Source organism: Tenrec ecaudatus, chromosome 8 (genome assembly GCF_050624435.1).
Source record: "Tenrec ecaudatus isolate mTenEca1 chromosome 8, mTenEca1.hap1, whole genome shotgun sequence".
Classification (NCBI taxonomy): Eukaryota; Metazoa; Chordata; class Mammalia; order Afrosoricida; family Tenrecidae; genus Tenrec; species Tenrec ecaudatus.
The window spans coordinates 86,251,205-86,277,895 of NC_134537.1; the positions used below are offsets into that span (position 1 = coordinate 86,251,205).

Genomic DNA, 26,691 nt, shown 5'->3' on the forward strand with positions numbered 1-26,691 from the left:
AAATTCATAATCATGAAGCAGATCAGAGTTTAGACACCCTAAAACCTGCAACTAAACCCACTCCGCAATATCACTTCCCAGCCAGTCAACAGAAAGGTCAATAAAATGCAAAGTAACTCCTCAGAACAATCCACGGCAGGAGACCAAAGGGGTAGTGTTTGCCCAACAACAAAGTTGGGAAGGAAAAGAGAGCTGTTGAATGAACAGATCGCAACTTGAACCAAGGGAGAAAGTTGGAAGGAAGCAGCAAACCACCTCCAAACACACTGCGATTCACACTTTCATTGTAGACTGAGTACACACGCTGAGTCCACATGTTGTTGAGAGAAGAATGAACAAGAGAAAAGGGAAGTCAGCAGCTGGGCCACGACACACGCACACCATTCACACTGGCAGACCGGCCAAAACAAGCTCCAATCAATGTCTACCAGAGGATGAATGGAAACACAAAACAACCTAGAGAAAAGGGAATACTGTTCAGCCCATAAAGAGAAATGAAGTCCTGACATGCTGCAATGTGGAAAACCATGAAAGCACTTTGGTGAGTAAAATCAGTCGATCACAGAGCCATCGAGCTGACTGGGACCCAGAGTTTATCTTTACAGAGTCATCTTTACAGGAGCAGAGTCTCACTTTCCCCACAGACCTGCTGGGGGTTTGGAACCACCAACCTGCTGGTAAGCAGTCCAGTGCTTATGTGACAGTGCCACCAGAGAGCCTGTCAATCACAAAAGGAAGGAAAGATTTACGTGGTATTATTTACAAGATCTAAGAGGGAGAGGCGAATACGGAGAGATCTAAGTATCACAGTGCTTACGAGGGCTGCAAGAGAAGAAGCAGGAGCCCGTGTCAGAAGCAGTGAGTTTTTGATTTGGACATCAGGAATTCTGGTGATGGTTGCACAGAAATGCTTAACAACAATGATGTCATGAATTGTATACCTGGAAAACACAGAATTGCCTAGTTGTATGGATGTGCTTTATACAATTGATGTATGTATATGTATGGATGGTGATAAGAGTTGTATGAGTCCCTAATAAAATGTAAAAAAAGAAAAGAGGAGAAAAAAATGATTAGGGCAAAGACTATACAGATGTGCTTTATACAATTGATGTATGTATATGTATGAACTGTGATAAGAATTGTATGAGCCCCAATAAATTGTTTTAAAAAAAATTTTTTTTAAATAGATGTAAATGAGTTTTAGCAAACACAAGTTTGCTGACAAGGGTTTGGCCAAGTGGATCCTTGAGTGCAGTAAGTGTGAACCCTAAAACTGAAAGGTCTTGGAACAGTGGTTCATGGAGTGAACTACATTTGGTCTTACAACAAAGGTGACTCATGTGGGTGACAATATGGCAAGAGCCGGGTGAAACTAACAGTGGATAAATGAAGGACATTCAAGATGACAGAAGGAGCACAGAACCATGTGTTCCCTGAGATCGCTGCATTTTGTAAAGCAAAACAAAATTCCATGAGAAAGTAATTTTAGACTGTACAAGATGAATGATCCTCTGGATAATTTACAGTATACATATAACATTAAATCTCTGAGAAGTCCTCAGTATAAATAATCTGTACACACAGTAGGGAAATGCTAGGTTACATAATTATTTTTCCATGAAATCTTTTTCATGGAACAGCCAGAAAATGCTGACTTAGTTAATGGATGTGGAAATTTAAAAGGAAAATCAATCATTTGGTATTCATAGACGAGTTTAAAAAAATAGAGACGCTGGTTGGAATGTCTTGAGTTCAAATCTCGTCTCTCCTACTTAGCTGTGTTATCATCTTAGGCAAGTTAGCACTCATTGTACACGCTATAAAATCGGAGTGACGTTAACTCCTAAAGCTGTTGCCAGGACTAATAAATTAACATGAGAACTGGTTTAAGAAAGCTCTCGGGCAGTGGTTCTCAACCTTCCTAATGCAGTGACCCTTGAACACAGTTCCTCATGGTGTGGTGACCCCCCACTAACCATAAAATTATTTTTGTAGCTACTCCATCACTGTCATTTTGCTACCGTGATGCATCTGGCAACTCCTGTAAAAGGGTCTTTCGACCCCAAAGGGGCCGTGACCCACAGGTTGAAAACCGCTGCTCTAGAGACACAGTGATAAAACCAAGAGATTCAACAGGCACTCCAGAAAGATGCAGCACTCTGCGCCTAGAGATGTAGAGCCTTGGAAACTCATCTACTCTGTCTCATAGAATCAGTCAGAATAGACATGACAGTAATGAATGGGGTTTTTTGGTTCGGTATGGTCAATGTCATCATATCCATCAAGAACAGTTTTCTCATTCATGGATATTAAATTTAAAAAAGACCACTTAAACAGGATTTTAAAAATCCTTTCTTGAAGAGAATCTCTCCATCATCTTATACAAAGGCCGTGGCACATGCGTGGCCACTCAATAAATATGAATGGAAGCACGGACGTCAAAGGAAAAGATGTATAATGAAGTTTACATAAAATGAGCTAAGCATGAAAAATAACTCTCTTCAATTTGGGGAAATCTTTCAAATAAATTTTGCGATCATCTTCTATTTTATTTTCTCCTTTCTCTGAGATCCTTATGATGTTTTCTACATATTTTCAATCTTTTTTTTTTTGGTGTGTTTGTGGGAGGGAGGGACATGGGGGTTGGCCAGCGCTTTGTAGAAATTTTTTTTCTTCAGTTCAACTACTAAATTTTATATTCTTGCAATTATTTTTTCCCCACCGCATTCCCTTCTTAGCTTTACAAAGACAAGTCTTAAGTCTGCTTGTAACAAAACAGCTGTATCCTTAATTTTATCAAGTTTCCTAACATCACCCAAATAACACTCCAGGGTGAGTTTTTCTACTTAGTAATATTGGCTTTTTCTCTTACATGCTATTGGCTATCTTATCTTAATCCTGTATCAGAGATTAGACAGGTTGGGGTGGGTTTCCTCTGCTTTCAGCTCAGTCTCAGCCCTGCCAGAACACGGGAACTGGGAACTCCGCGGCCAAGCCAGAGCAGAAAGGGGAGTGAGTGTCCACTGCCAGACAAGAGCTGGCTGTCCAGGCTGTGGGGCTTTCCAAAAGCCAGAACAAGGCTTTAACCTAGATGACAACATCTGTTCTGAGCATCAGGGTAGGAGAGGGGGAAGGGGTGCCAACTGGTGCACAATGTTCCATATCCAGGGCTTCAATTAATCTCTCTGTTTCTCAGGACCACTTCTCACTCTCACCATCCACTGTACCTGCCAATTCTGGCCCAGAGCCTCCTGGGATTCCTCTCAGCAGGCTGGCGGTTCCCAGCTCCTCTTAGCTCCCTCCTAGCACATTCTGAGCTGTAAATCTTTCCACCTCTTTTATCTGTCAACATGCTCCCATCTGCTTTGTCTTCCAGAAACTCATTCAAGGCTGTCGTCTGTTGCTTAAAACCCCATCTCATTCCCGCTCTCCTCTTTGTGACTCTAATCCTATTTCTTTCATTACATCAACCTGGGAGGAGTGGGAGCAAAATTTAAAAGCTCGACACTTCCTGAACGTTCTAGTCACTAATTTTATATATGAAGAAACAGGGGTACATTCCTCACAGTGTTTTAGTATTGTTTTTAAATAGTTGGTACATGAAGGAACCCCTTTTTAAGGCAATAATTTAAATGTATGTATACACATGTATCTTAATTTGTATCTTTTCTTTCCAGGAAGAGAATCTTTCACCATTTTATCACAGGTAGGAAAGGCTTCTTTCTGGATTAGGAAGATAGTGTCTTCTGGCTACGAGTCGACATCAAACCAACTGTAGCTTGGTTTTAAAGATCTGAGAGTAAATGCTGGGGCCACAGATAGTACAAAACAAACACGAGTAAAGGAGTGAGAAAGCTGGGTGGGTGGCAATCTCGGGTCTGGGAATGGGAGAGTTGGGGCAGTAACACTGTCTGGCATGGCAGAGGAAATGAGCAGGTAGAAATGGAGGCCCACATTATCGCAGTGAAGTGGGCCAAAGAATTGGGTTCAGGAGTGGCTCTGGTTATCAATAAGGATGGTGGCCTTGAAGTGGTGAGGACAAGTCAGCAGGTTATGACTGGCAGGAGAACAGCCCAAGCAGTAGCAGACGGTACATTCAGCTCTAAGCTAGCAGAGAAGCCCGCACTGGACAGTAAGGTCACTGGAGCAACTACTACGTGCTATGTTGGGTGCAGGCAACAAACAGATGCCTCAAGCAATTAATCGTTCAGAACATGAACTTGAGTCCTTTTCTACACTATGAGGGGATAACTTTTTAATAATCTTGGCCCAATGTTAATTAGGAGAAATAGTCTATTTTCATGTTGTCCTAATTATACAGAACAAAATGAACCATTCCTGTTCTTATTTCTTTAAAACATACACTTACACGATTTTTAGGAAGTGCTCTGTTGGTTTGCTTAATTTCTTGAGACTTTCTTCTAATAATTTTCTTTTCTTTACAATGCTGGGCTTCTGTATTGACTAAATTGCAAACAGTCTCCTCGGTGAAGCTCGTCAATTGCTATCAGGATGTAATACAAAGTAAAAGCAGTTACAGTTTAATGTCTGTCTCTCAATTTTGTGTTTTCACCCAAGCTGCTCCTACCAATTTACATTCCGTTTCCTCTTAGCTCACAAATTCCATTAGAAGTATTTTAGGCAACTTAAGTCCACATGAAGGAATGGTCATTACCAAGTTCTGACCTTTGAAAAATAATGTATCTAGAAGCATGTCTATTTTACCAATTATATTACAAAAGATCAACCTACAAATTAGTTGATTGATTTATTGACCAAGCATTTATAAGGCATTTACAATTTCGCATCTATTTGCTGACAACTGATCAGATGATCTAAACTTGAATGCTGGGATTGCCATCCAACCAAACTAGTTAAAAATGCTATAACTGTATAATATATATTTGTGCATGATGCAACACACAAAATTCCATCTAATTCAATAACAGAATACCTGCATTTAATAGGAACTTTCATTTATATTGAAAACAGTTGAAACCTAGTGTTGAAAACATATATATATATATATATATATCCCCACCCTCTGCTAATTATGCCCTGATCTACAATGACATTCTCTAATCTGAACCTCACTTTGAAATAAAAGCTATCCATCCTCAACACATTCTTCAAACAAATTATCGTCACATCAATACAAACTTTCTTAGTGTCATATTTTATGGAAATTTTTTTTCCTAATAGAATTAAACAAATCAAATCGAGAAAATGGCATTATCATGGGTTCCATGCCAGGTAGAATAACGTAATCATTGTTAATGGCACTGATCAAACCGAGACTTTACCTACTATTTGAACATGAAAATAGAAAAATACATTACAACACTTAAAAATAGATATATTGTGCCAAATACATACACTTCTTCTGTTCGCGGCCCGTGTGACTCTGCCAACATTGTGGGAGGACACTGTCTGCTGGAGACCTGAGGTGTCAGTGCCTGAGAGCAAAGATACAAGCACGGTTCAAGCAGCTACCAAAAGCTTCTAAGATGCCTCATGTTTGGGGACACACTAAGGTACTTTTAGGATCACCACCTTTCCTTTTCATATCACACCAAAACATATGTAATTAACTGCCAAGAAGAATCAATTCTGAGAGCCAAGATTTATAAAACCTGTAAGTACAACGAACACCCAGACATGCTTATCACTTTCCACAATCACAACGTATTTCAATGCTAACCTCACAGCTTACAAGTTATGTTACCAAAAACACATGATACTTTCACTGATGTCTCATTTATTAGAAGCTACATTTTACAAAATGGCAATAAAGGGCATTAAAATGACTATGAAAATATTTCATTGGATTTTGAAAATTTTTAATTTAATCACGCTTAATAAATAAAAGCAGTATAATGTGTTATGGCTATAGGCTTTGGAACTTCACAAATTATGCATGACTCAAATTTCTGTTGTAACTTAAAATATTTCTAGAATTCTCTGCTAATGAGCGTGTGTCCTACAGGTGATGTGAAGCTATTAAAGAATTTCACAGACACGAGAAATGGTTCCTATCCTGAGCTTCTCCCATGACGCCTGCCAGTCAGGTCCTGGTTTATCAAGAGTTGGGAGAAATCAAGATCATAAAAAAAATCCCAGACCTTGGTAAGTACTCATGCCAAAATTGCCATGCTAATGTTGGTGAGCTATTTCAGATATTTTTTAAAAAAACACCCTTATATTCCATGTCACTCTGATTGTGGAAACTGTAAAACGGAGCTTCATGTTGACGGTAGGCATGAGGAGGGCGCCTCTACAACTTACACAGTAACCTGGAAATGGGGGTACCCTTAAGGAAGTGAAACGGCAAGGATGGATATGAGACTTTTTAAGTGTTCATCCATTGTTAGATTTTTAAAAGCACCTCTGCATTGCTATATTAAAGTGAAAAATGAGATTAAGTCCCGCATATACATTCACTGAAAGCGGCAAGGGCAATGGTAACAATACCTGAAGTAGGCTCAGAGACTGGAGATTTACCAGGACTGAAAACCCCAAACGACACAGGAAGTGGTTCTATGTTTTCCTAAACACAGAAAAGGGAAGGAAACAGAAGTTCTTAAATTTAGTAAATCTATAAACAAACTACCCTACAGAAAAATTATTTACTTTGGTAAGAAGATTGTAATAAGCCAAGAAGATGGGGAGAAAAAGAAATCACTGATAAAGGTATCAGATATAATTACTCCCATATGTCACAATACTTACCATCTTTATAATAAAGCCATGTTTACTACAGGCAATGCACCAAAACAAAAACACCAGTGAATGAAGCAGTAACAAACTACTAAGTTCCTTTTGTGACTTAAGATTCCAAGTCCCAACTCCTTTAAAGCAAGGAAGAAAACCCATGGATAAACATACTGGGACATTGCAATATTCCAGAGAGCCCAAGGTAGATGTCAGTGTAAACAAAAAATGCCAAATCTTGTCTCTTCCACACGAGTGCGAAAATGGTTGGCACCCAGTGACTAACAAAGGCTGCCGGCTTGAATCTCCCACAGGCCCCTAGGGATCACGGCCTGACAAGGTGCTTCTGAAAAGTGGAGCCATGAAGACTCTGCGGGGCGCAAGTCTACCCCAAACCAGGAGCAGGAATCAGCCTGAGAACTGCTGACCCCTCCCACCTCAGATATGCAGTCTATGAGCTGCAGGAACCGCTTTTACCACCAGTTTGCTGAGAGTCTTTCTCAGAAATGGATGTTGGATTTGTCTACATCGACTGAGATGATCACAGGGTTTTTGCTTCATTACACCAATTGTTTTTCACAGGTTAAACCAACCTTACGGTCCCTGCTTGGAATAAATTTCTTCCGGTCATGATGTATTTTAACAAGTTAAAATTTGGAAGAATTTCAAAAGTACCATATCTCCCTTGAATATTTGGTAGAATTCACCAGTAAAAATATCTTGAAACAGACTTTTGTTTCTACAATCTATTGTGGGAAGACTTGTAATTACAATCTATTTTGTTCCTACAGTGTGATACAGGTCATTTTGAATTCAGTTTTTCTTGCTAGTTTGTGCCTGAAAGAATGTACCCAGTTTCTCCAAGGGGTTCATTTGTTGATGTGAGATCATTAATTATTGATATAATGTTGTTCAAATGTTCCCTATTATCCTTGAAACGGATCAGTCTTTTTCCCTCATCAGTTTGATGTTTATTAATTTTTCCCTCAAAGGATATACTTTCAATTTCAATGATTTCTCTAGTTTTTCTATTTTCTAGCTCATTCATTTGTACATTTATCTTTACTATTTCCTTAGCTCTACTTTAGCTCTAAATTGATTTCCCCCCCTAGTTTCAAGTGGAAGATGAGACTATTCACTGATTTGAGACTTTCTGCCTTTATGAGCATTTTTCTTAAAATTCCCTCTAAGCACTGCTTTCGCTGTATCCCCCTTTTGTGTACTGCTCCCGAGTGGCTACTCTGGTAGATTCATCTGTGACTTATACCACTCTGTGTTAAGGCCCCAGCTTAACTCCTCGTCCCTTTTCTGCCAAGTCCCAAGGAAGGATCACTACGAAATCATGGAAACCTCTATGAAACAAAAATATTAGATGTGCAAATCCTGTTTCTAGACACAGTCTCCAACTAGGCCTATGTACCTCTAAAGGCAGTGTTTCCATCACTCTATATCCCTTCCCTGACAGATTCTCAACTTCTTGATTGACACCAAATCAACACAGCAGTTCTGACATCCTGGAGGGACTCAAATTGTGTTCCTTTTAAAAGTTCTTTGGGCCGGAAGTTGCTTTTGAAGCTAGCGTGCAGCTCAGCGTGGTCGCTCCGAGTTTCCACGATGGCGTACCGCAGCCAAGGCCAGAAAGTATAGAAGGTGATGGTGCAGCCCGTCAACCTCATCTTCAGATACTTGCAAAACAGATCCCAGATTCAGGTGTGACTCTATGAGCAAGTGACTATGCGGATAGAGGGCTGTATCACAGGCTTTGATGAGTAATGAACCTTGTGTCAGATGATGCAGAAGAGATTCATTCCAAAACAAAGTCAGGAAAACAACTGGGACGGATCATGCTGAAAGGAGGTCACATTATTTTGCTACTAAGTGTGTCCAACTAGAACTGATCATTGACACTTTGAGAAGCTGAGGGCAAGAGCTCCCCAGCCCCCCTTTAAAAGTGTTGTTATGGATATAGCTCAAAAACATGGCTCATATTGTTTTCATTACCCTTTGGTTCTTACTCAACAACAATAAATAGCCTCTGTGGGATTGTTTAAAAAAAAAAGTTCTTTGGAAGTTCGGTGGGAAAAGGAGTTCAGTCTGACATAGCAAAATGAGGACTCAAGGGCAGTTTCCCAATGAATGTCTCATACAATAGCCCTTGCTTGTGTTCAAAGAATTGAGCAAATGTGCATTACCTTGAGAGAGAAAAAAATTCTTGCTATTAATTTTTCTGAACTTTTCCTCACCAATGCAGCTTTCAATTTTCTTAAAGAAAATCTTCCTAATAAGCCTTGTGATTATCCTGCATCCTTTAAGAAAACCTATCAAGATTGGTGTCATTAGGTGCCATCAAGTCAGCTGGAACAGTGCACGTATGAACAACAGAACAAAGCATGCTGAGGTCCTGCAAAACAGCCTCACTAGAGCTATTTTTGATGCCATCGTCGATCCATTTCATTGAAGGTTTCCTTCCTTTCACGAGGACCCTGCACTTTACTAAGCCTGAGGCCTTCTAAAGGGATAAGCTCAACCCTTTGGAATCCCAAACAGTCAACACAACCTTCTGAGCAGAATGCTGTGCCTTGGATCTAACTGGTCTCACAGATTCCTTTACCAGCCACTGTTTTGATTGGGTTTTTCAGGCACCCTGGCAAGATCCACGAGGCCCTAATGCTGTAGTGCAGTGACTCTCAACCGGCCTAATGCCACGACCCTTTCATACAGTTCCCCATGTTGTGGTGATCCCCAACCAAAAAGTTATTTTTGTTGCTACTTCATCACTGTCATTTTGCTGTTATGAATCGGCCCACCCCTGTGAAAGGATCGTTCGACCCCACAAAGGGGTGGTGGCCCACAGGTTGAGAACCGCCGGTGTAGTGGATTACACACTGGACTGCCACTGGCAAGGTCAGCCGTGTGGAATCACCACCGCTCTGGGGGACACAGTGCTGTGCTGTTCTCCAGGGACGCGGTGAGTAACAAACAGCAGCAAGTTGGGTTTTTGAGTTTCAGCGAGACGAAGACAAGTGTACCGCTGAGAGAACCCTCTGTAGCCATCCACTGATTGCAAAGACATTTTTAAAATAAGTATTTCATTTGAAATAAACCTATGCAGGTGCAAAGTGTAATTCCAGTGGCAATACTTTTTGACTTACCCTCATATTTTATGCCAGCACATTTTACATCTACACATGATTAGCCCTAATCCAACCTATTGTTGTTAATTTTCTCCTTTTTTAAACGGTTAAATGCTTTTTTGAACGGTTAAAAGCAAAAACAAGTAGTCTATGAGATTTACTCACATTTAGTGTATTAAAAAGAGCTCTTCATTTCTTTGCACAGATGTAGATTTCAGCTGGAATTATTTTCCTTTTGCTGAAAAAACAAAACCCCAAAACCAACAACTTCCCTTAACATCTCTCATACTATAAAAATGCTGTGGTGATGAAATTTGCTCAGCTTTTGTCTAAAAGTCTTTACTTTGTCTTTGTTCTTTCTGTGAGTATAGAGCTGTGGATCAGCAGTCATTTAATATCTTGCAGTACTCTTGCCGGACTTGTACGGTGTTTGATGAGAAGTAAGCTGTAGTTTTTATATATTTGTTCTTCGGTATGTTACATGTGTATGTTCTTTGGCTGCTGTAAGGATTTTCTTGATCAGTAATTTTAAAGGTCATTAAGATGTATCTTCATTGTTCATCATGGTTCTTTGTGTTTGGAGTGTGTTAAAGTCTAGAATCTGTAGGTTTATAATTTCCATCAAATTAAGAATTTTTCTGGCTTTTTTGGGGAGAATATAGATAATTCTTCCCACTTTATCTTCATTTTTTGGGAACTCTAATTACACAAATATTATATCACCTAAGGAGGTCCCCAGCTTACTGGTACTCTGATTATTTTTATTCCATTTTCTTTGGGTTTTAGTTAGAAGAATTTATATTGTCTTCACTAATCTACTGCTAACTCCATTCAATGTTTGTTTCTTCTCAGAAATTATAATTTTTACATATAGAGTTCAACTTGGGTCTTTATCATCCACATTGAGTCTTCCCCTTCTTGGACATATGGAATAGTTACAACTTTTAAAATGCCATTATTTACAAATTTTATGATGTGTGTCACTTCTAGATCTTTCTCCTACTAGATAATTTCCCCTTCTCATATGCACACCTGGTAATTTTTAATTACTTGGCAGCCACATAGTCTGAATTTTACTGAGGTCGCTGGATCCTTTTATATTCTTGCAAATACTCTGAGCTTTGCTCTTCCCATGCACTCAGTCACTTGGCCATGTTTGACACTTTTGAGGACACCTTCTAAGCTTTGTTAGGCAGGGTCAGGGCAGGACTGGTAGGCCAACCATAACATTGACATGGCTGCTTGATGGGCAAAGGCTGGCTAATCCAGTAAGATTTATGGTCTTGGAAATCTAGGGTCACTAGGCTCGACTAAAATCAATTCGGCGACAGAGGGTTTGGTTTAGGGAGGCAATAGGAATCCCAGTGGGCAGTGGTAAAAACGTTTGGATGCTAACTGCAAGTTTGGCAATTTTAATCCACCAGCTAATGGGTGGGGTAAAGATGTGGCAATATGTGTAGATCACAGTCTTGGAAATGCTATGATGGCGCCATTCTCCTCTGCTCCACGGGGTGGGGTCAATGTGAGTTGGAAACAACTTGAGGGCAAAGGGTTTGATTTTGTTTCCTCGAACTCACGGCCATCGACCGACACTGTTGTCAGGTGCCATCGAGTCAGTTCCCATGCAGGGCAACCCCATGGACACCAGAATGAAGCACTGCCGGTCCTGGACCTCCCGCACAAGTGCGCTTACGTGTGAGCCCACTGTCACAGCCGCTGTGCCGATCCGGCTTGTCAAGGCTCACGGCGACCGTTATAGGAGAGGGCAGAGCTGCCCCCGCAGGTTTCTGGGAGTGTCACTCATTACAAGAGCAGGGAGCCTTGTTTTCCTCCCATGGGTTTTAAGGTTGAGCGAGACAGTGCTCTTTTAAGTACTCTGAGTTATCAAGTTTCCCTTCGCTAGCTGCTGGGAACTCGCCTGGCCCATGAGCGCTAGGACGGTTCCTTCTGTTCCATGGGGGGGCTCTTTCTGGAGCCGTGGGTAGCTCATGCACTGCACGTACTCATCGGCACTCCGCTGGCGCCTCCAGGGGCTCTCCAGAGCTTGCTCTGCGCAGCCCTCTCCTCTTGATGTCCGCCCCGAGCACTCCAGTCTCCAAGGCTCTCCTACACGACTAAGGCCAACTCAACCCAGGGAGGACACAGGCTCTCCTCGGGCTCCCCTATAGGTGATACAGCTATTTCAAGGCTCACCTCCTTCGGGACCCCTCTTTAGAGATCACTGCTCTATGCTTCTGGAGGCTCAATGTCTTGAGAAAGGCTGTCTCATTTATCTTTTTCTGGTACCTAAGTCTTATCTACAGGAACCCTGGTGGCGTAGGGGTCATACGTTGGCCTCTAATCCGCAAGGTCAGCAGTGGAAACCACCAGCTGCTCCTCGGGACAGGGACGGGGCTTCCTACTCATGTCAACAGTCAGTGTCTTAGAAACTCAAAGCGGCAGTTCTCCCCTGTCGTAGAGGGTCACTGTGAGTCAGCCCTGACTCCACGGCAGTAAGGCTGGTGAGATTGCTCTGCTTTGTCTGGAAGTGGTAGGTTTTGTATTCACATACAAACAGCTGAAGAGACAATGAAAAGGAACACAAACAGGCAACTCTCAAGAAAAATCCAAATGGCTTTATCACCAAATAGTAAAATGATTACATCTCACTGAAATTTTCCTAACCATTCTTCTCCTCTACTAAACTATTAAAATATTTTTTAGCTCACAAAGCTATGACAAAATAATTTCTACTTCAGGAGGTCCGAATTAATACAAGCTTTCTGGGTGGTAATTCAGGACTATGTAGCAAAAAGTACAAAAATACTCATCTATTTTCATATCATAATTCCAATGTCAGAAAACTATTATTGGTGCTGGGGGTAACCATAGTACATAGTATTTCATTTGAGACGCTCTTTCAATCTAACCTCTCTGAAACCAGAGCACTCTCATGGTGCGCCAGTTTGTGCCCAGTCGTTTTTCATGACAATACGTAAAACAATGCTGCACCTCAGTCAACAGCACTGGGCTCCGCTGTGGATAAGGCTTCATGGAAGCCGTGTTCACAAGCAAGGGCGAAATAACAAACACCTGAGGAGAGGCGCACATCCGGCTGTGCCGTGGAAGACTACTTTAACAGCTCAAATCACAATCATTGCTCACGCAAAACAGGGGAAGCCTGGTAAAAATATGTTTTCCCCATCATTTCCCACACTTACAAGATTCTCTCCCTTGTCATCAAAATTCGGTTGAGACAACCGCTCAGGCGAGTACTTGTGTCGTGGAGGACTGGCACTGTGAAAATCCCCTCTCCAAACAGGGGTGCCTCCTTTTTGCAATGGAGTATTTGCTGGCAGGGATTCATCAAACACTTCAGGACTCAGGTCCTCTCCAAAAGTAACTCTCTTCCTCACATTTGGAAAGGCCGCGACTTCTTCTGTAGATAATAAATGGGACGACATTAAAGCTTGAGCAATGTAAAAGGTGCATCGTAGAATCTGAAAATAAGATTAGGTTCTGTTCTTATTCATATAATAAAAAATGTAGACATCACTTATAAAACTAAAAGCAGAAAAGGTAAGCAATGAAAATAGTTCTGGTTAAAGCACGGTAAGCTATTTGGAGAGATGCTCTGTGTTCTAAACACTTAGGTTCCCAGCAACAAGCGGAAAGGCTGAGGGTTTGCATCGCCCACAAGCAGCTCGGGAGAAAGGCCCACTCCCTGAAAAAGCAGCCACTGAAAGTCCTATGCAACACATTTCTTTTCCGACACAAAAAGGGCCACCAGTAGTCAGAATCACCTCAACAAATTGAGATGTTAAACTAAATTCCACAAATACTTTAAAAGTTTTCAAAATTGACATATAATCTCCTTACCAAGTTCCGCTCATAAGCAAAACCAGACAGATGAAATGGAGAGGCTGAGTCTGGGACTGCTGACAGAAGCTACTGCTTTTGGAAGGAGTCTCTGAAGAGCGTCTACCTTCCCAAATAATCTCTGTGCCCAATATGTTTCAGGAGCATCAAGGCAGGAGCAGATAACGCCAGCTCTAACTGCTGGATTTTTTTTAAGCAAGGAAATAATACGCTCAACATCAAAAATAAAAACTAAATTTCTTACCTTTTTGTTCTTTGCAATAGTTTCCAGAATTTGAGATTATGCTTGGATGAATTCCATCACCACAGAAGTTGTCAGAGTGATCCTAGCAATAGAAATATCAATGGATATGTACACACGCACGTAGATATGTTCATTAAAAATGCCAACTTTGATGCCTGGCCTCCCAGTGTTCCCTGGGCTGCTTCCACAGGCTACACCCGTGCCCCACTGTGTTTATAGGTCACAGGAATGACACAGCAAGAAATAAGTCTAGGCAGCTGGAGCAGAGGGTGACCATCTTGTACACCCACGCAGTCAGTTGTATGCACCGAATTCACATCTAGCTTCAGATGGCTTTTGCTTCTGCTGCCATTCCTCTTACTTACTTGGCTTCAGGGTTTACAACTCAACTCACTACCACTGAGCAGCTATTGTCTCATAACGACCCTATGGGACAGGTTGAACCGACCCTGTGAGTTTCTGAACTGAAAGCTCTGTTGGTTCTCCCAAGATGGAGCTGTTGGTTTTGAACTGCTGACCTTGAAGTTAGCAGCCCAACTCAGAATCACTACACAACCAGGGCTCCTCAGGTTTTAAAGAGGACATTAGATGTTGAGACACCACCTTGCAAATGCAATTAGCATTTGGCCACCTCGGAGTGGAACAAGAGTAGACCAGATGCTTGTGAACTCAAGTTGAACCCCAAAGCAAACAGCACCCAGGCAGAGCACTCAAAGCTGAAACACTGGAGGACATGCCACCCAGAAGCCTTTGCCACAGTTCCTATTTTGAACATCACTTGCCTATGTACTCAATTACCACAATCCCACACATACGGATAGAATTCCCAGATTCTCTATCTCTTTTCATGAATCAACATGTCCTCCCCTCCAAAACGCCCTAAAGCCTCTCCTTTTCTTTCGTGTGATGACATGATGTCTGCCTTAGGCTCCTCCGTGACCACCCCCACCCCGCCCCTCTGCAAGGTGGGACTCGCTAATAAACCTTTCGGCTTGTAGAGTCAAAATATAAAAATAAAAATGTCAAATTTGAATTTCCAAGGACAGGTATTATAGTACCTTTACTTTCCTAATAGCTCTGGCTTAACAGACCTTACCAGCCATACATAAAAATTTGCTAATCTAAATTGTACCTTAGTAAAAAGTATCCTAATCAAAATAAAAAAACAGAAATCTCCGATTTAAGTTAGAGAAAAATTCATCTCTCAATCTTTGACTCAGCAAAAGAAGCTCAGAAATACATCAGAATTTTAGTGCATGATAAATGGTACCATCTATCAGGTAAATGGTAACAATTTCACCAAGTCAAGAAAATATACTAAGTATGAAAGGGGGGGGTTGCTTCTTTTAAAAAGAGAAACTACACATTTTATAAGTATTTTAAACTCCTCTTACACATATATCTTCTTCAGGAAGGAACAAGAAAGTAGCATTTGTCCCGCTATGGCTCCTCAAGGAGAGAATATACAATTGGCCTATCTGTAAGGGAAGGTAGCACAAACCCTGTAGAACGACAGGGCAAGCCACCCTTGGAGGCTGGCAGGCGGACAGCAGAGCTGTGGGCTGCCTCGGGTCACTTTCACTATTAACTACGTGGCCTGTCTCAAAGGAAACCTCCAACCCTGCCTGTTTTCACTTCCTCCATTGCATCCATTGCAAGTACGCACCTTCTCACAGAAAAGCCTTACCCTAAATAAATTTCCTTAATCATCTAGCTCCCAAGTCAGTTTACTTTCCTGTCTGGAAAAATATAAATACTGCTATAGATGAGGCAAGCTAACTTAAAAAACAAAGTTCATATTGGGTTTTATTTAAACAGCCACAAGAAAGTTAACAAATAACTAAAATGTTGCAGGTCTACAAACTTTGGCTAGCTGAGGAAAAGGGCGGCAGCTGTACCGATTCTACAGGTAAGACTTGGTGTTGTCTATGTTAAATTGGAAACCATCAGGACGTACAGGGACCACAAAGATGATCTCTTTGAGAGGACCTAACAAACAAGAGATGAATGAAAAATGCTGTGTGTGTTAGATACAAATCATTTCTTTAATCAGAAAAACCACCAGCTCATTTAAAATAATAGTTACAAGCCATTACTCATTTAGTTGAAAAATAATCTCATTAACTTCATTTTGAAACACATTTTCCTATTTGCTCAAATTACTCATTAAGGTAGTTACTAATATTTTCCTGTTATAGATGAAGGAAACCAGGTGTAAAGGAGCTTAATAACTTGTACAGCTATTAAATTTTAAGAATCATAATTTGAAAGCAGGCACTTTAGGTCCCAGAACTTATACTTTTCTTAAAAAACAAAACAAAAAAATAGTATTTCCAGCACTTTGAAATACAATTTTTAAAACCTGTCTTTTGGTAACAGCATTCTACTTGGGAATGAAGCAGCTTTTAAAATTAGTCAGTGGTCTGGCTAATTTTAAAAGTAATATGAAATAACATGCAAAAGTTTTTAAAAGGGGAAAATATTGGCAGGCATGTCAAACTTAAGGATTTAAAGCTATCAAAACAGGAAAATTCTACAAGAAACTTTTTTAAAAACTAGAAGACAAGGCCCAGGAAACCTGATGAGAGTAGTCACAACCCTGTCTGTTTTGTTTCCTGGGAGTGAGGAGGGCTGAGTAAGAGGAGAAGGGCAGGATTGCAGGGGGCTGTCAGGAGTAAGGAAGAGGTGGGCAACGACCACAAGGACTTTCTAGGATTTGCCTCACCGCCTCATCTGTGGAAGATGAAATGGGTGAAAGAAAAGCCAATTTTGGTAAACAAGTTTTAAACAAGAAGCACTTAATCATAAAGCTTAACTATGGTTCAGAAAAAAGAAACAACCGAGTTAAAATATGTGTCAACTCTGTATAGGCTGCTGTTACTGGGGAAATGGGAGGAGCTGGGAAGTAGTGATACCCAATTTTTCCCACTCTGAAAAATGACAAACATAATTAACATTCGGTGCTTTGGTCAAAATGTTTAAAGGTTTTATTACTCCAAAAATGTAAAAATCTACTACACTGTTACAAATCTGAGCACTCTCCTAAGGCTATCATAAGACATTGATCCTTTTCCCCCAATTCTACTTTACTTCAATTAAAAAAAAGTTCCCTTCTAGTCTGATTTAAGAAATGCAGGTGCTCCAAATGGCTTACAATAAATACAACACTAAGGCGAAAGCTATACAGCTCAGGGCACACAATGATCTCTAAGACAGTTCTCAACCTGTAGGTCACGACCCCTTTAGGGGTCAAACGGGCCAATTCATAACAGTAGCAAAATGACAGTGATGAAGTAGCAACAAAAACAATTGTATGGTTGCAGGGTCACAACAGGAGGAACCGTATAAAAGGGTCCACGGCATGAGGAAGTTTGAGAACCACTGCTCTAAGAGAAAGTCTCAGACATATCCAAAATGGCAACAAGGCAGGTTTGCCTGGAATGCCAGGTATGTGCAATCATCCTTGTCTGTCATTCAAGGTTACGGATGTAGCTGAATTCAATGGAATCAAACTCCCCTTTTCATTAATAGTTGCTTCTCTGTACAGCTCATTGGCTCCCTCGTCCATTGACCCGATCTCCCCTGGTTGTCAGCAGCAGCTCTCTCAGGTACTCGAGTGGCGACAGCTGCTTCATCAGGCGAGCAAAAGCATTTGATGACATCTTCTGGAACAGTCCCATTTAGCTGCTCCCAAACATAAGGACCATCGTGAAACTGATGGGACCTGCGATGGCCTGCATCCTGGGGTCAAAATATTCATCAGGTGGATTGTTTCCCAGGAAGGCAGGCAAATCGTACAAGTCTTCCCGTTGGCGACGCCATCCCTATTCTGAGCAATCAGTTGAAGGCATCTGAGACAAGCCAACGCGGCAAACATTGGTGGTCTTGGGCTTTGTCCTTTTGCTCGACAAGATGATGGGAAAACCAGAGCACTCCTGCGACCACCCAACGGCCTGTGTTGCCTTCCTTGCCGAAGTTAGCACACTCCAGAGCGTTTACTCTTACCCGTCATGAATTTTAAAGTCTGTCATGGATTTAACATCAGATCTGATGGGTACATTCAATAACCTGCAAGCCAATGCTTATATAAAATGTGGTTGAAAATATTCTTAGTGGCCCACTGGCAGGGATAAATAAGTTAAAACAGACAGGAGACTCCAGTCAAATGGAAAGCACCCAACACCAGCTTCCCCCCAATCTACGCCTTCCTTCTACTAACGGAGCTTAGAGCAGTGGTTCTCAACCTTCCTAATGCTGCGACCCTTTAATACAGTTCTCCTCATGTTGTGGTAACCCCCAACCATAAAATTATTTTCACTGCTACTCCGTAACTACAATTTTGCTACTATTATGAATCGGGCAACCCCTGTGAAAGGGTCGTTTGACCCCGAAAGGTGTTGATACCCATTGGTTGAGAACCGTTGGCTTAGACAAAAAAAGCGAGGCTGGGGGAATATAGGGGAATGGATTTCTGAAACAAAATATTCTGAGTGGAAATAAATCAATACATTAGTAATCATAACCTCTTTACGATAAACTACACCTATATTAAATTCTGGATACTGTGTAGCATATACTGAGTGTAAAAGGAAAAATGACCAAGAGAAACAAGCCCCTATAAATGAGAAGCAAAGAACATGAGCTATTTCCTTTACAGAAGTATGGCATATAGCATTTCAGATATATTGCTCTGAAGGAAAATGGGTATTTATTCAATTTGTTTTGGAAATGCAGCTCAATACACACCTGTAGGCTTTCAAGAAATAGCTTCACAGAAGGTTTCTTCAGGACAGAGCGAAGCGCAAAGGTCTTGGAGGACAGAGCGTCCTTACAAACTGAAGTAGCTGGTGACTTGCTGGCAGGAACTGGGTCTACGCTCGCTGCTTCGGGCAATGCATCCTCTAGCCAGGTTTTCTGTGAAATAGCAGCACTTGTTCTTTTGTCTCCTACACAGTCAGCAACTTTGATTCCTTCCAAATGGACACAGAATCACAAGAGGTCAAAGATTTTCAATTCAGTCCATTCCAGATGAAAACGATCTTTTCTGCAATGATACTAATATGCAATTTTGAAATTTAGGCCTGATACGTCCCGCTTAGGAGTACCACTTAGGATTTCACTTAGAAAAAGAAGTGAGGCTGGTCACAATTTGAAATCCAAATCTAACTACTCAGAATAAAAGTATGTAAGGGATTTAGGATTCCCAGGGAAATCTGGATCAGAGATTACAGCAAGGAACTAAGAACCAGCCGTATACTTAGTCTGCCTCTATTCATATGAAACTGACTACTTATACCATGAAAGTAAACTGAGCTAAGCACTGAAGCATGACCAATTTTGCTGTTGGAGTCAGAGGCATCTGAGCCCCCAAGGGGGAGAAGGGGTGAGGGTGGAGGGAATGGTGAAGCCTATCATACCCAAAGATTAACACCCTCGACGCTCGCACTTCCCAAAACCAATTCTTTGGCACAAGGGAGCACTGCCTTTGAACGACTGCTTCATTTAATGAGTTTCTGGCACCTGTCATGTGAGACTGTACAAGGTGCTGGAGCCTCGAGAATTACCCCCAAAACTAAACACCCAAAATAATGCAAAGGAGAGTGTGGAGAAGGGGGAGACAGCTATGGCTACAAAAGAGTAGCACAAGAGAGCTGTGTGACGGAACTATTCTGTCTTGGATATGATATGATCAAGTGTATTTACACATGTGACAAAGTTGCAAGGAAGTAAATATGCTAATACATATAAAACTGTTAAAAATTGAAGAAAATGATGACGGCAACATACATACAAATGTGCCTGACACACAGATATATGTATGAATTGTGATAAGAGCTGTAAGAGTAAAAAAAAAAAAAGCTGTAAGAGTCCCCAATAAAATGATTTTTTTTAATAAAATAAAAATAATAAAAATGGATGAAAGAAGGAAGATAAAACCAGTATTTTCCAATTTCAATTTTCTGGTCATGATGTTGTACTAGACTTATGTTACTATCTGGAGAAGACCAGGTAAAAGCTATATTGACTGGATCTCTCTAAATATTATTTCTTGTGAATTTCAATTGCATGTGAACAAAAAGTACTTCAAACTAAGAAACACACACACACACATACACACACAGTCTAGTTTTGGGAGTGACTTGTAAAGGAGAGGATGCCGGGTAACTCTAGGAGTTTTACACAATCAATGAGGTGTCATTTACTAAGGCACTGGGTTCTCAACTCCCAAACTCATAGCAACCTTCAGGCAGAGCAGATCTGCCCCCCTGAGCTTCCAAGGCTGTGAATCTGTATGGGAGCAGAAAGTCTCATCTTTCTCCCGAGGAGCAGCTAGTGAGTGGTCTTGAAGTCAGACCTTGTGATGAGTAGTCCAATATGTAAAACCCATTCAACTACCAGGCTTCCTGATGAGCATGTTGAGGAAGAAAAAAAATATAACAAGATTGGCTGGAGCATGCTAATTTGAGATGTTTATTAAATATCCAAGTGGAGATCAAGAAAGCAGGTGGGTACGTTAAGTTCAGGGAAGAGATCTAAGGTAGTTATTTAAATTTTGAAGTCAAGAGCCTATCTATGATTTTCAGCACGCTAAAATCACATAGGGCAAAAAGGTCCATTTAAGAATGCTAAAATCACATAGGGCAAAAAGGTCCATTTAAGAACGCTAAAATGACATAGGGCAAAAAGGTCCATTTAAGAATGCTAAAATCACATAGGGCAAAAAGGTCCAAGCACGAAACCTGATGGGGGACGGGTGGGAGTAGTGCTGCACGCAAATGTTTAAAGGTCCAGAGAAAGGGGAACAATGAAATACACCAAGAAACCTACGTGCCACAGGGAACAACAGGACCTACCATTTGTCAGTTTTTCTTATAAAGGAGGGGGCATCAACACGGTCTACCATGCAGCTGCAGCACCAAGCAGAGGACGACACTGAGAATACCTCTGGAGACGGCAACGAAGCGGCCAGTGCTGGTTTACTAATGCCGCCTCTGTGGAGCTTTTTAACAAAGGAGACAGAGTACAGTGGTGCCATGCTCTCAGTAGTGCTTTAGAACAGATCAAAGAGATGGAGTTACGCCTGGAAGGAATCCCTCAGTCCAGCGGAGTCTACGTTGAAATATAATATTGGATATTTTGGTTACGTTCAATTGGAAAACTTAACCATTTAGGAAAATAAGGAGACAGCTCAGATACAACGCGGTGAAAAGGGAGGTGGTGGTGAGAACTAGCCCACAATGAAGTAACTCATCTAGATAAGAACACTGAGAATCTATCGCAAAAGCAAAGAAGCAGAAGATCTGTTGACCAGACATGCAGGGGGTGGTTAGTGGTGTGAGGACACACTCTACACACCTCTACAAAACCATCTCACTGTTATCCAGTCAATGCTGACTCACAGTGACCCCCGGAGGGTTTTGGGGACTCCATGTATTTACAGGGATAGAAATCCCAGTCTTCTTCTCCCTTGGAGCTGCCAGCAGTTTTGAATTGCTGACCACTGAGAATACAGCCCAATGCATAACCACTACACCACCAACTCGAAAACAGCACGAGTGGCATTTCTCTTACACGTGAAAACATGTTACTAAGACTGTGGAACTGGTTCAAAAATGAAAATGTTGTATCTCAGATAATAATAAACATTTTAAACCATTTCTACCAGACCATGAAAGCTCCTAAAATATAAGAACATTTTGTTCATTTTAGCATTACCAAATTGTATCATATAGGTACATCGAGCACAATGTCACCCAGGTGCATGCTTTCATGGGTAAGCTGGCACAGGCACTAGGAAGCTTTAAGTACTTACCACACGGAACCGCGCTGAGACCTAAAAGTGGAACAGACTCTTCCACTAAACAGCTAGACTGTGTTACACCAAGTCCAGAAGATTTCTTGGGGGTCGGAGGGGGCAGGCGGAGAAAGAGTAAATAGTATTACTTATTATTTATATTACTACTGATACTTTTATAACATTTAAGTAAAGCTAACCAATAACTTGGTTGGGAAGAATCTAGTATTAAATCAATCATTCATTTTTTTACCACCTTGCTAATTACTATGAAAATATGCAGAGATCTAACAAGAGCATTTTATATAACTTACATCCCAAACAACCTACCCAAACAATTCCCGCCCACCCCCAAATTCAAAATGTACATCTTGTTGCCATATTCCTTGAAGCCCAAAAGCATGAACTACTATCCTTTGAAGATAAAATTAAAATTAAAATAAAGGGGGTAAAAATTCCAACTCCCATCATCAAGTGGATGCCAACTCTCAGTGACCCACAGAGAGGAGGGTTCCCAAGGCTTTAAGTCTTTACAAGAACATCCAACTTCATCTTCCTTCGTGGAGCAGCTAATGGGCAAGGTATGCAATTACTAACAAAATGGCAAAGAGGTCAGTAGTTAGGACAGGAAAAAATTACACCTGCTCCTCACTTATTGACTACCGCATACACTCTCTGTCTATATCAGAAGTAAAATATCTAAGCTGATACCAAGGGCCCAAATAGAATGCAGATGTTTAGAAAATAGTGATGGCCACATATGTCCAAATATGCTCGATACAATTGATGTTAGGTTGTTATTAGAGCTGTAAGTGACCCCAATAAAATGATCTTAAAAAAACAAACCCAAAACTCTGTACTAGCCACTTGTGTCTGAGAGTAAGGATAGGTAAATGTCATCTTACAGTAATGATTCACAGCAACATGTGATCTTGGTTGGGCCACGATTCTCAATGATTTGTCAGTTATGTAATGATGAAATCTGGCAGGTGTGTAATGATGTAGTCATCCTGCATTTTGTATTTTGATGTGGTCTTCCTCTATTTTCTCATATTACCAATTTTCAAAAACTGACATAGTCTCTGAAACCTAATCATGCCAGTAAAATGAAGGGTGTGTCTAATGGGTTAGCATAGGAAACATTAATATTTAGAAATCAGTTCTAATTCATGGCTTATAGCCAAGAAGTAATCAAAGTACCAATAATCAATAATTGCTATGATTTCTTTTAATGATGCTATATTATCTTAAATAAAGTAGAGGCAACTCTGAAATAGAAATAAAATGTGACTCCAAAGAACCTTGAATGGCTATCAAACATTTATTATGCCAATCCAAGTAACTTCAATAATTGCTTCTACATAACAGATAAAGTAGAGGAGTTCCAATTCCAAATGGCACTGCCTCCTCTCATGAGTACAGAAATGAAAAGCTAGCCTATCAAGCCCAAGCCAAGAGAATGAAGCAGGCAAAGTCAGGCATTGGAAAAAGAACTAGCTCCCGCCATTCAGTTTGGGGAAGGCTCCAGATCCTTAACTTTGTTCTCCTCCAGACTGTAAAATTCAGATTGGTTAAGGCATTAGGCAGTTAGTTACGTGCAAACATATCTCTAAAGGCTTACTTTTTTAACATATAAAAATGTGACTAATAAACCAATATCATCAGCCAACAACATTAAGATGAACAAAACACACACGTATACAAGGGGTACCCAAAAAAGCCCAAGATATTTTTAAAGCTATGTATTTAGTTTTAAAAAAAAACCACCAAAAAACCAACAATCTTATCACCTTGAAAGTATTCTCCATTACATTTAATACAGCTGTCAAATCTGTGATTCCATTCTTGGAAACATTGCTCAAACTCATCGGTTTGGCTGGCTGACAGCACCTCCCTCGTTTTTTTCCCTCACCTCTTCTATGTTGTCAAATTGCTGTCCTTTCATGTCCCTCTTCGTTCACAGAAACAAAAAGTTGCTTGGAGCAAGGTCAGGGGTCAGGTGAGTAAGGTGCATGGGGCAAGAGAGGCATGTTGTTTTTGCCAAAAACTGACGCAGAGATGACTGTGTGAACAGTACATTGTTGTGGTGGCAAAACCAGTCAGTCCCGTCTGCCACAAATCAGGCTTTTATAAAAACACACTGTTACACAGCCTTTTCAGAACCTCTAAGTAGAAAGCTCGATTAAATGTGAGCTGGTGGAACAAACTCCAAATGCACTATCAATTGACATATTTGTCCATTCAGGAAGTTGCGGGACATCCAGAACAAGGTCTGTCATCAAAGGGCATGTCTCCCTTTGTAAAACAAGGAAACCACTCCACTCGTACACGTGAGTTTCCCCAGAGCGCTGTCCTTGCAAGCTGTGTGCCACATCATCACTGCCGTTTCTTCGGCATTTTTTCCAAGAAGAAAACAAAATTTCACAGCCATGCGCTGTTCTCTTAAATTGGCCATCACAAAAAACCAGGTTCGAATGAAAGTGCTTTTATAAAAAAATTCTCTGTAACCAGAGAACCTTCCCAGGAAGCCGACGTCATGGGTTCACTAACTCAAAGAGAGGGCTTCATGCTGGCCTAGTAGGAAAAATGCATACCCTGAACGCTCTGCCCAGCAGCTCGCTCTTTCTTTCATTGGGAACTGCCCCACTCATATGTAACTTCAAACACTACTAACATACGAATTCAGTATGGCAATTTGCACTCATATCATTGGGAAACCCATCTCGGAGCCTTAAAAAACAGTAAAACAGAAAACCAACACTTTCTGTTCCTAGGTTTTAAATAAGTGGGTTACCTCAGATAGCGCAGCAGGTGAAGTTCCAACAGTGCACGGTCTGTCTGTACACGGAGAAGCATCAGTACTGAATAACTGAAGATTAATTCCTATTTTTTCAGCATCAGTCAGATTCTCATTCAAGTTGCTCTGAGGAGAGAGTCTCCGACGTTTGGCTGATAAATTCACAGAGAATCCAGACTGCTGCCATTCACGAAGGCCTTCTTTTTTGACTATATACACAAAACAAATGTGGGCATGCAGTTTTCCTTTTCAATACCACTTAAAAATTTTTTACATTATAATTTTAGTGCCCAGTCCTTTTATATATAAAAGGAATATCCCAGTGACTTTGGTATTGAAAACCAAAATCTCATGGAAAAGAAAACGTTACTCCAGGTAGTTAAGAGTATAACAAATATGAATACTAGATAGATTTTAGATTTGGAGACCCTAAAACGTGTAAAATACACTACACACATTTCTACTTCACATGGTACTTATCATTGCATTTTAAAATTTACATTTAACATTTCTATCTTAAACCTTTTAAAGGATATGCGCACGCTCTCATCCCTGCTCTACGTAGGCATGATTTATGAAAGCAACAACCACGTGCCTCCACTTTCTTTTCAAAAAGGAAGTTCATTCTCTGAAGAATCACAGTAACAGTGTATAGATAATAGTTTATCGTAAGAGCCAGATAAGAACTGAAAATAAACCGGTATGTCTGACTAGGTGCTACAAGGTGTCAGGCTAACAGTGCACTGCACACGACAGTGTTTATAGAGCTCTTGTTAGACAGTCAAGTAGAATCATGTGGATTCTGACATCAGCTCTTTAATATTGGGCGTAGAGAGCCCAGAGGAGTGTTTGTGATGATCACAGCTAATACCAAGGCACTGCTTTATTCTTATGTTTCAAGTGCTTTATCATTCAGAAATCCAAAGTGGCTATAAATATGAAGAAAGAAAAGCATTACTATCGACATGTTATAATAAAAATGTGGACCAGGATTAAAAATCAGCTTCAATATATACTCATTTTTATATCAGGGTTTGGAATTTAAGTGAAAAAATAATGGAATTCTCACAAACTTTTGAAGTTTGACAAATGTAAAATTCAAAATTTCCTAATCAGAAATGAGGAATCCAGCTCCAAATTTGAAATTTCAAAAGTGCAACCACATGGGAATGTTGGCTTAAGAATGCCAAATAGCTTTTGTTAAATCAAGAAAAACTACAATTCCGTATTTTTTGCGTGAAAACATCCCCAGATTTTAAATGTTAGGTTCCAAGGAAACGTATTTCTCATCCAATTAATGTGCAACATCACATTTTGATACTTGGAACTCAAATCTTTTGTTGTCTCTCAGGAGTGTCTCTGCAAAAACACTGAAGTCAAATTTGGCAGCAATCTTTCTACTCACTGCTATCTGTGGTCTTGCTCTCCCTCTCTGCCTCCGAGGACTCGGGACAGTCAGCCGTGCTCTCGTGCTCGTTTATGGAGTGAAAAGCTGACTGGAAGGCAGATATTCGCTCTCTTAAGGAATTAACGTTTCGATACAGTACAGGACTTCCCTGTTAAAAGCACAGAAACACCAAGCAAATCAAGACATGCAAAGCAAACCACGCATAGTTTCCACACTCTGAATCCCAAACTAAAGACAAATCCTTTGTGAAGATCCAAAAACACCGAACCTGCTGCCATCAAGTCAATCTGACTCATAGTGACCCCATGGACAAAGAAGAATGGACTCTGTAGACTCTGAGACTGTAACTCCTCCTGGGAGGAAAAGTTTCACCTTTGTCCTGAGAGCAGCTGGTGGTTTTGAACTGCTGACCTTGCAGTTAGCAGCCCAATGAGCAGGTTCTACACCACTAGGGCTCCTTTGTGAAGATCTGAGGTAACAATTTAGTGGAGAGCCTCTTCTGTGAACTACTCATTTTCCATTTCATTCAACTCTCCTCTGCTCATCTTAGGTTTTCAGCAAAACCTGAGCAAATAGGAATGGCTGATGGTTAATACTAATAGCAAATGATTTCATGGATCACACTAAGAGAAGTCAGCATTTGGTTGAAACCACCTTTAAAAAGTGTTTAGCCCCCAAAACAATCTTATCGATGTGAAAGAGGGGGTGTCAGAATGAAAACCAAAGCCCATCTGTAGATAA

The 26,691-nt window shown here is 40.7% G+C and overlaps 1 protein-coding gene and 1 pseudogene across 3 annotated transcripts in view; one reads left to right on the forward strand and one right to left on the reverse strand.

Annotated features, from left to right (window-relative positions):
• Positions 1 to 26,691, reverse strand: part of CDCA2 (cell division cycle associated 2) — a 47,670-nt gene that overhangs the window by 7,717 nt on the left and 13,262 nt on the right. For all 3 annotated transcript variants that reach the window (XM_075556490.1, XM_075556488.1, XM_075556491.1), the window contains exons 5-13: positions 25,948 to 26,098; positions 24,540 to 24,751; positions 21,764 to 21,848; positions 18,697 to 18,920; positions 13,951 to 14,032; positions 13,049 to 13,266; positions 6,475 to 6,550; positions 5,380 to 5,459; positions 4,373 to 4,507 (exon numbers count right to left, since the gene is read on the reverse strand). In XM_075556490.1, coding sequence (XP_075412605.1) covers positions 4,373 to 4,507; positions 5,380 to 5,459; positions 6,475 to 6,550; positions 13,049 to 13,266; positions 13,951 to 14,032; positions 18,697 to 18,920; positions 21,764 to 21,848; positions 24,540 to 24,751; positions 25,948 to 26,098 — 1,263 coding nt within the window. The remainder of the gene's footprint in view (positions 1 to 4,372; positions 4,508 to 5,379; positions 5,460 to 6,474; positions 6,551 to 13,048; positions 13,267 to 13,950; positions 14,033 to 18,696; positions 18,921 to 21,763; positions 21,849 to 24,539; positions 24,752 to 25,947; positions 26,099 to 26,691) is intronic.
• On the forward strand, positions 8,329 to 8,606 carry LOC142454390 (small nuclear ribonucleoprotein E-like; annotated as a pseudogene).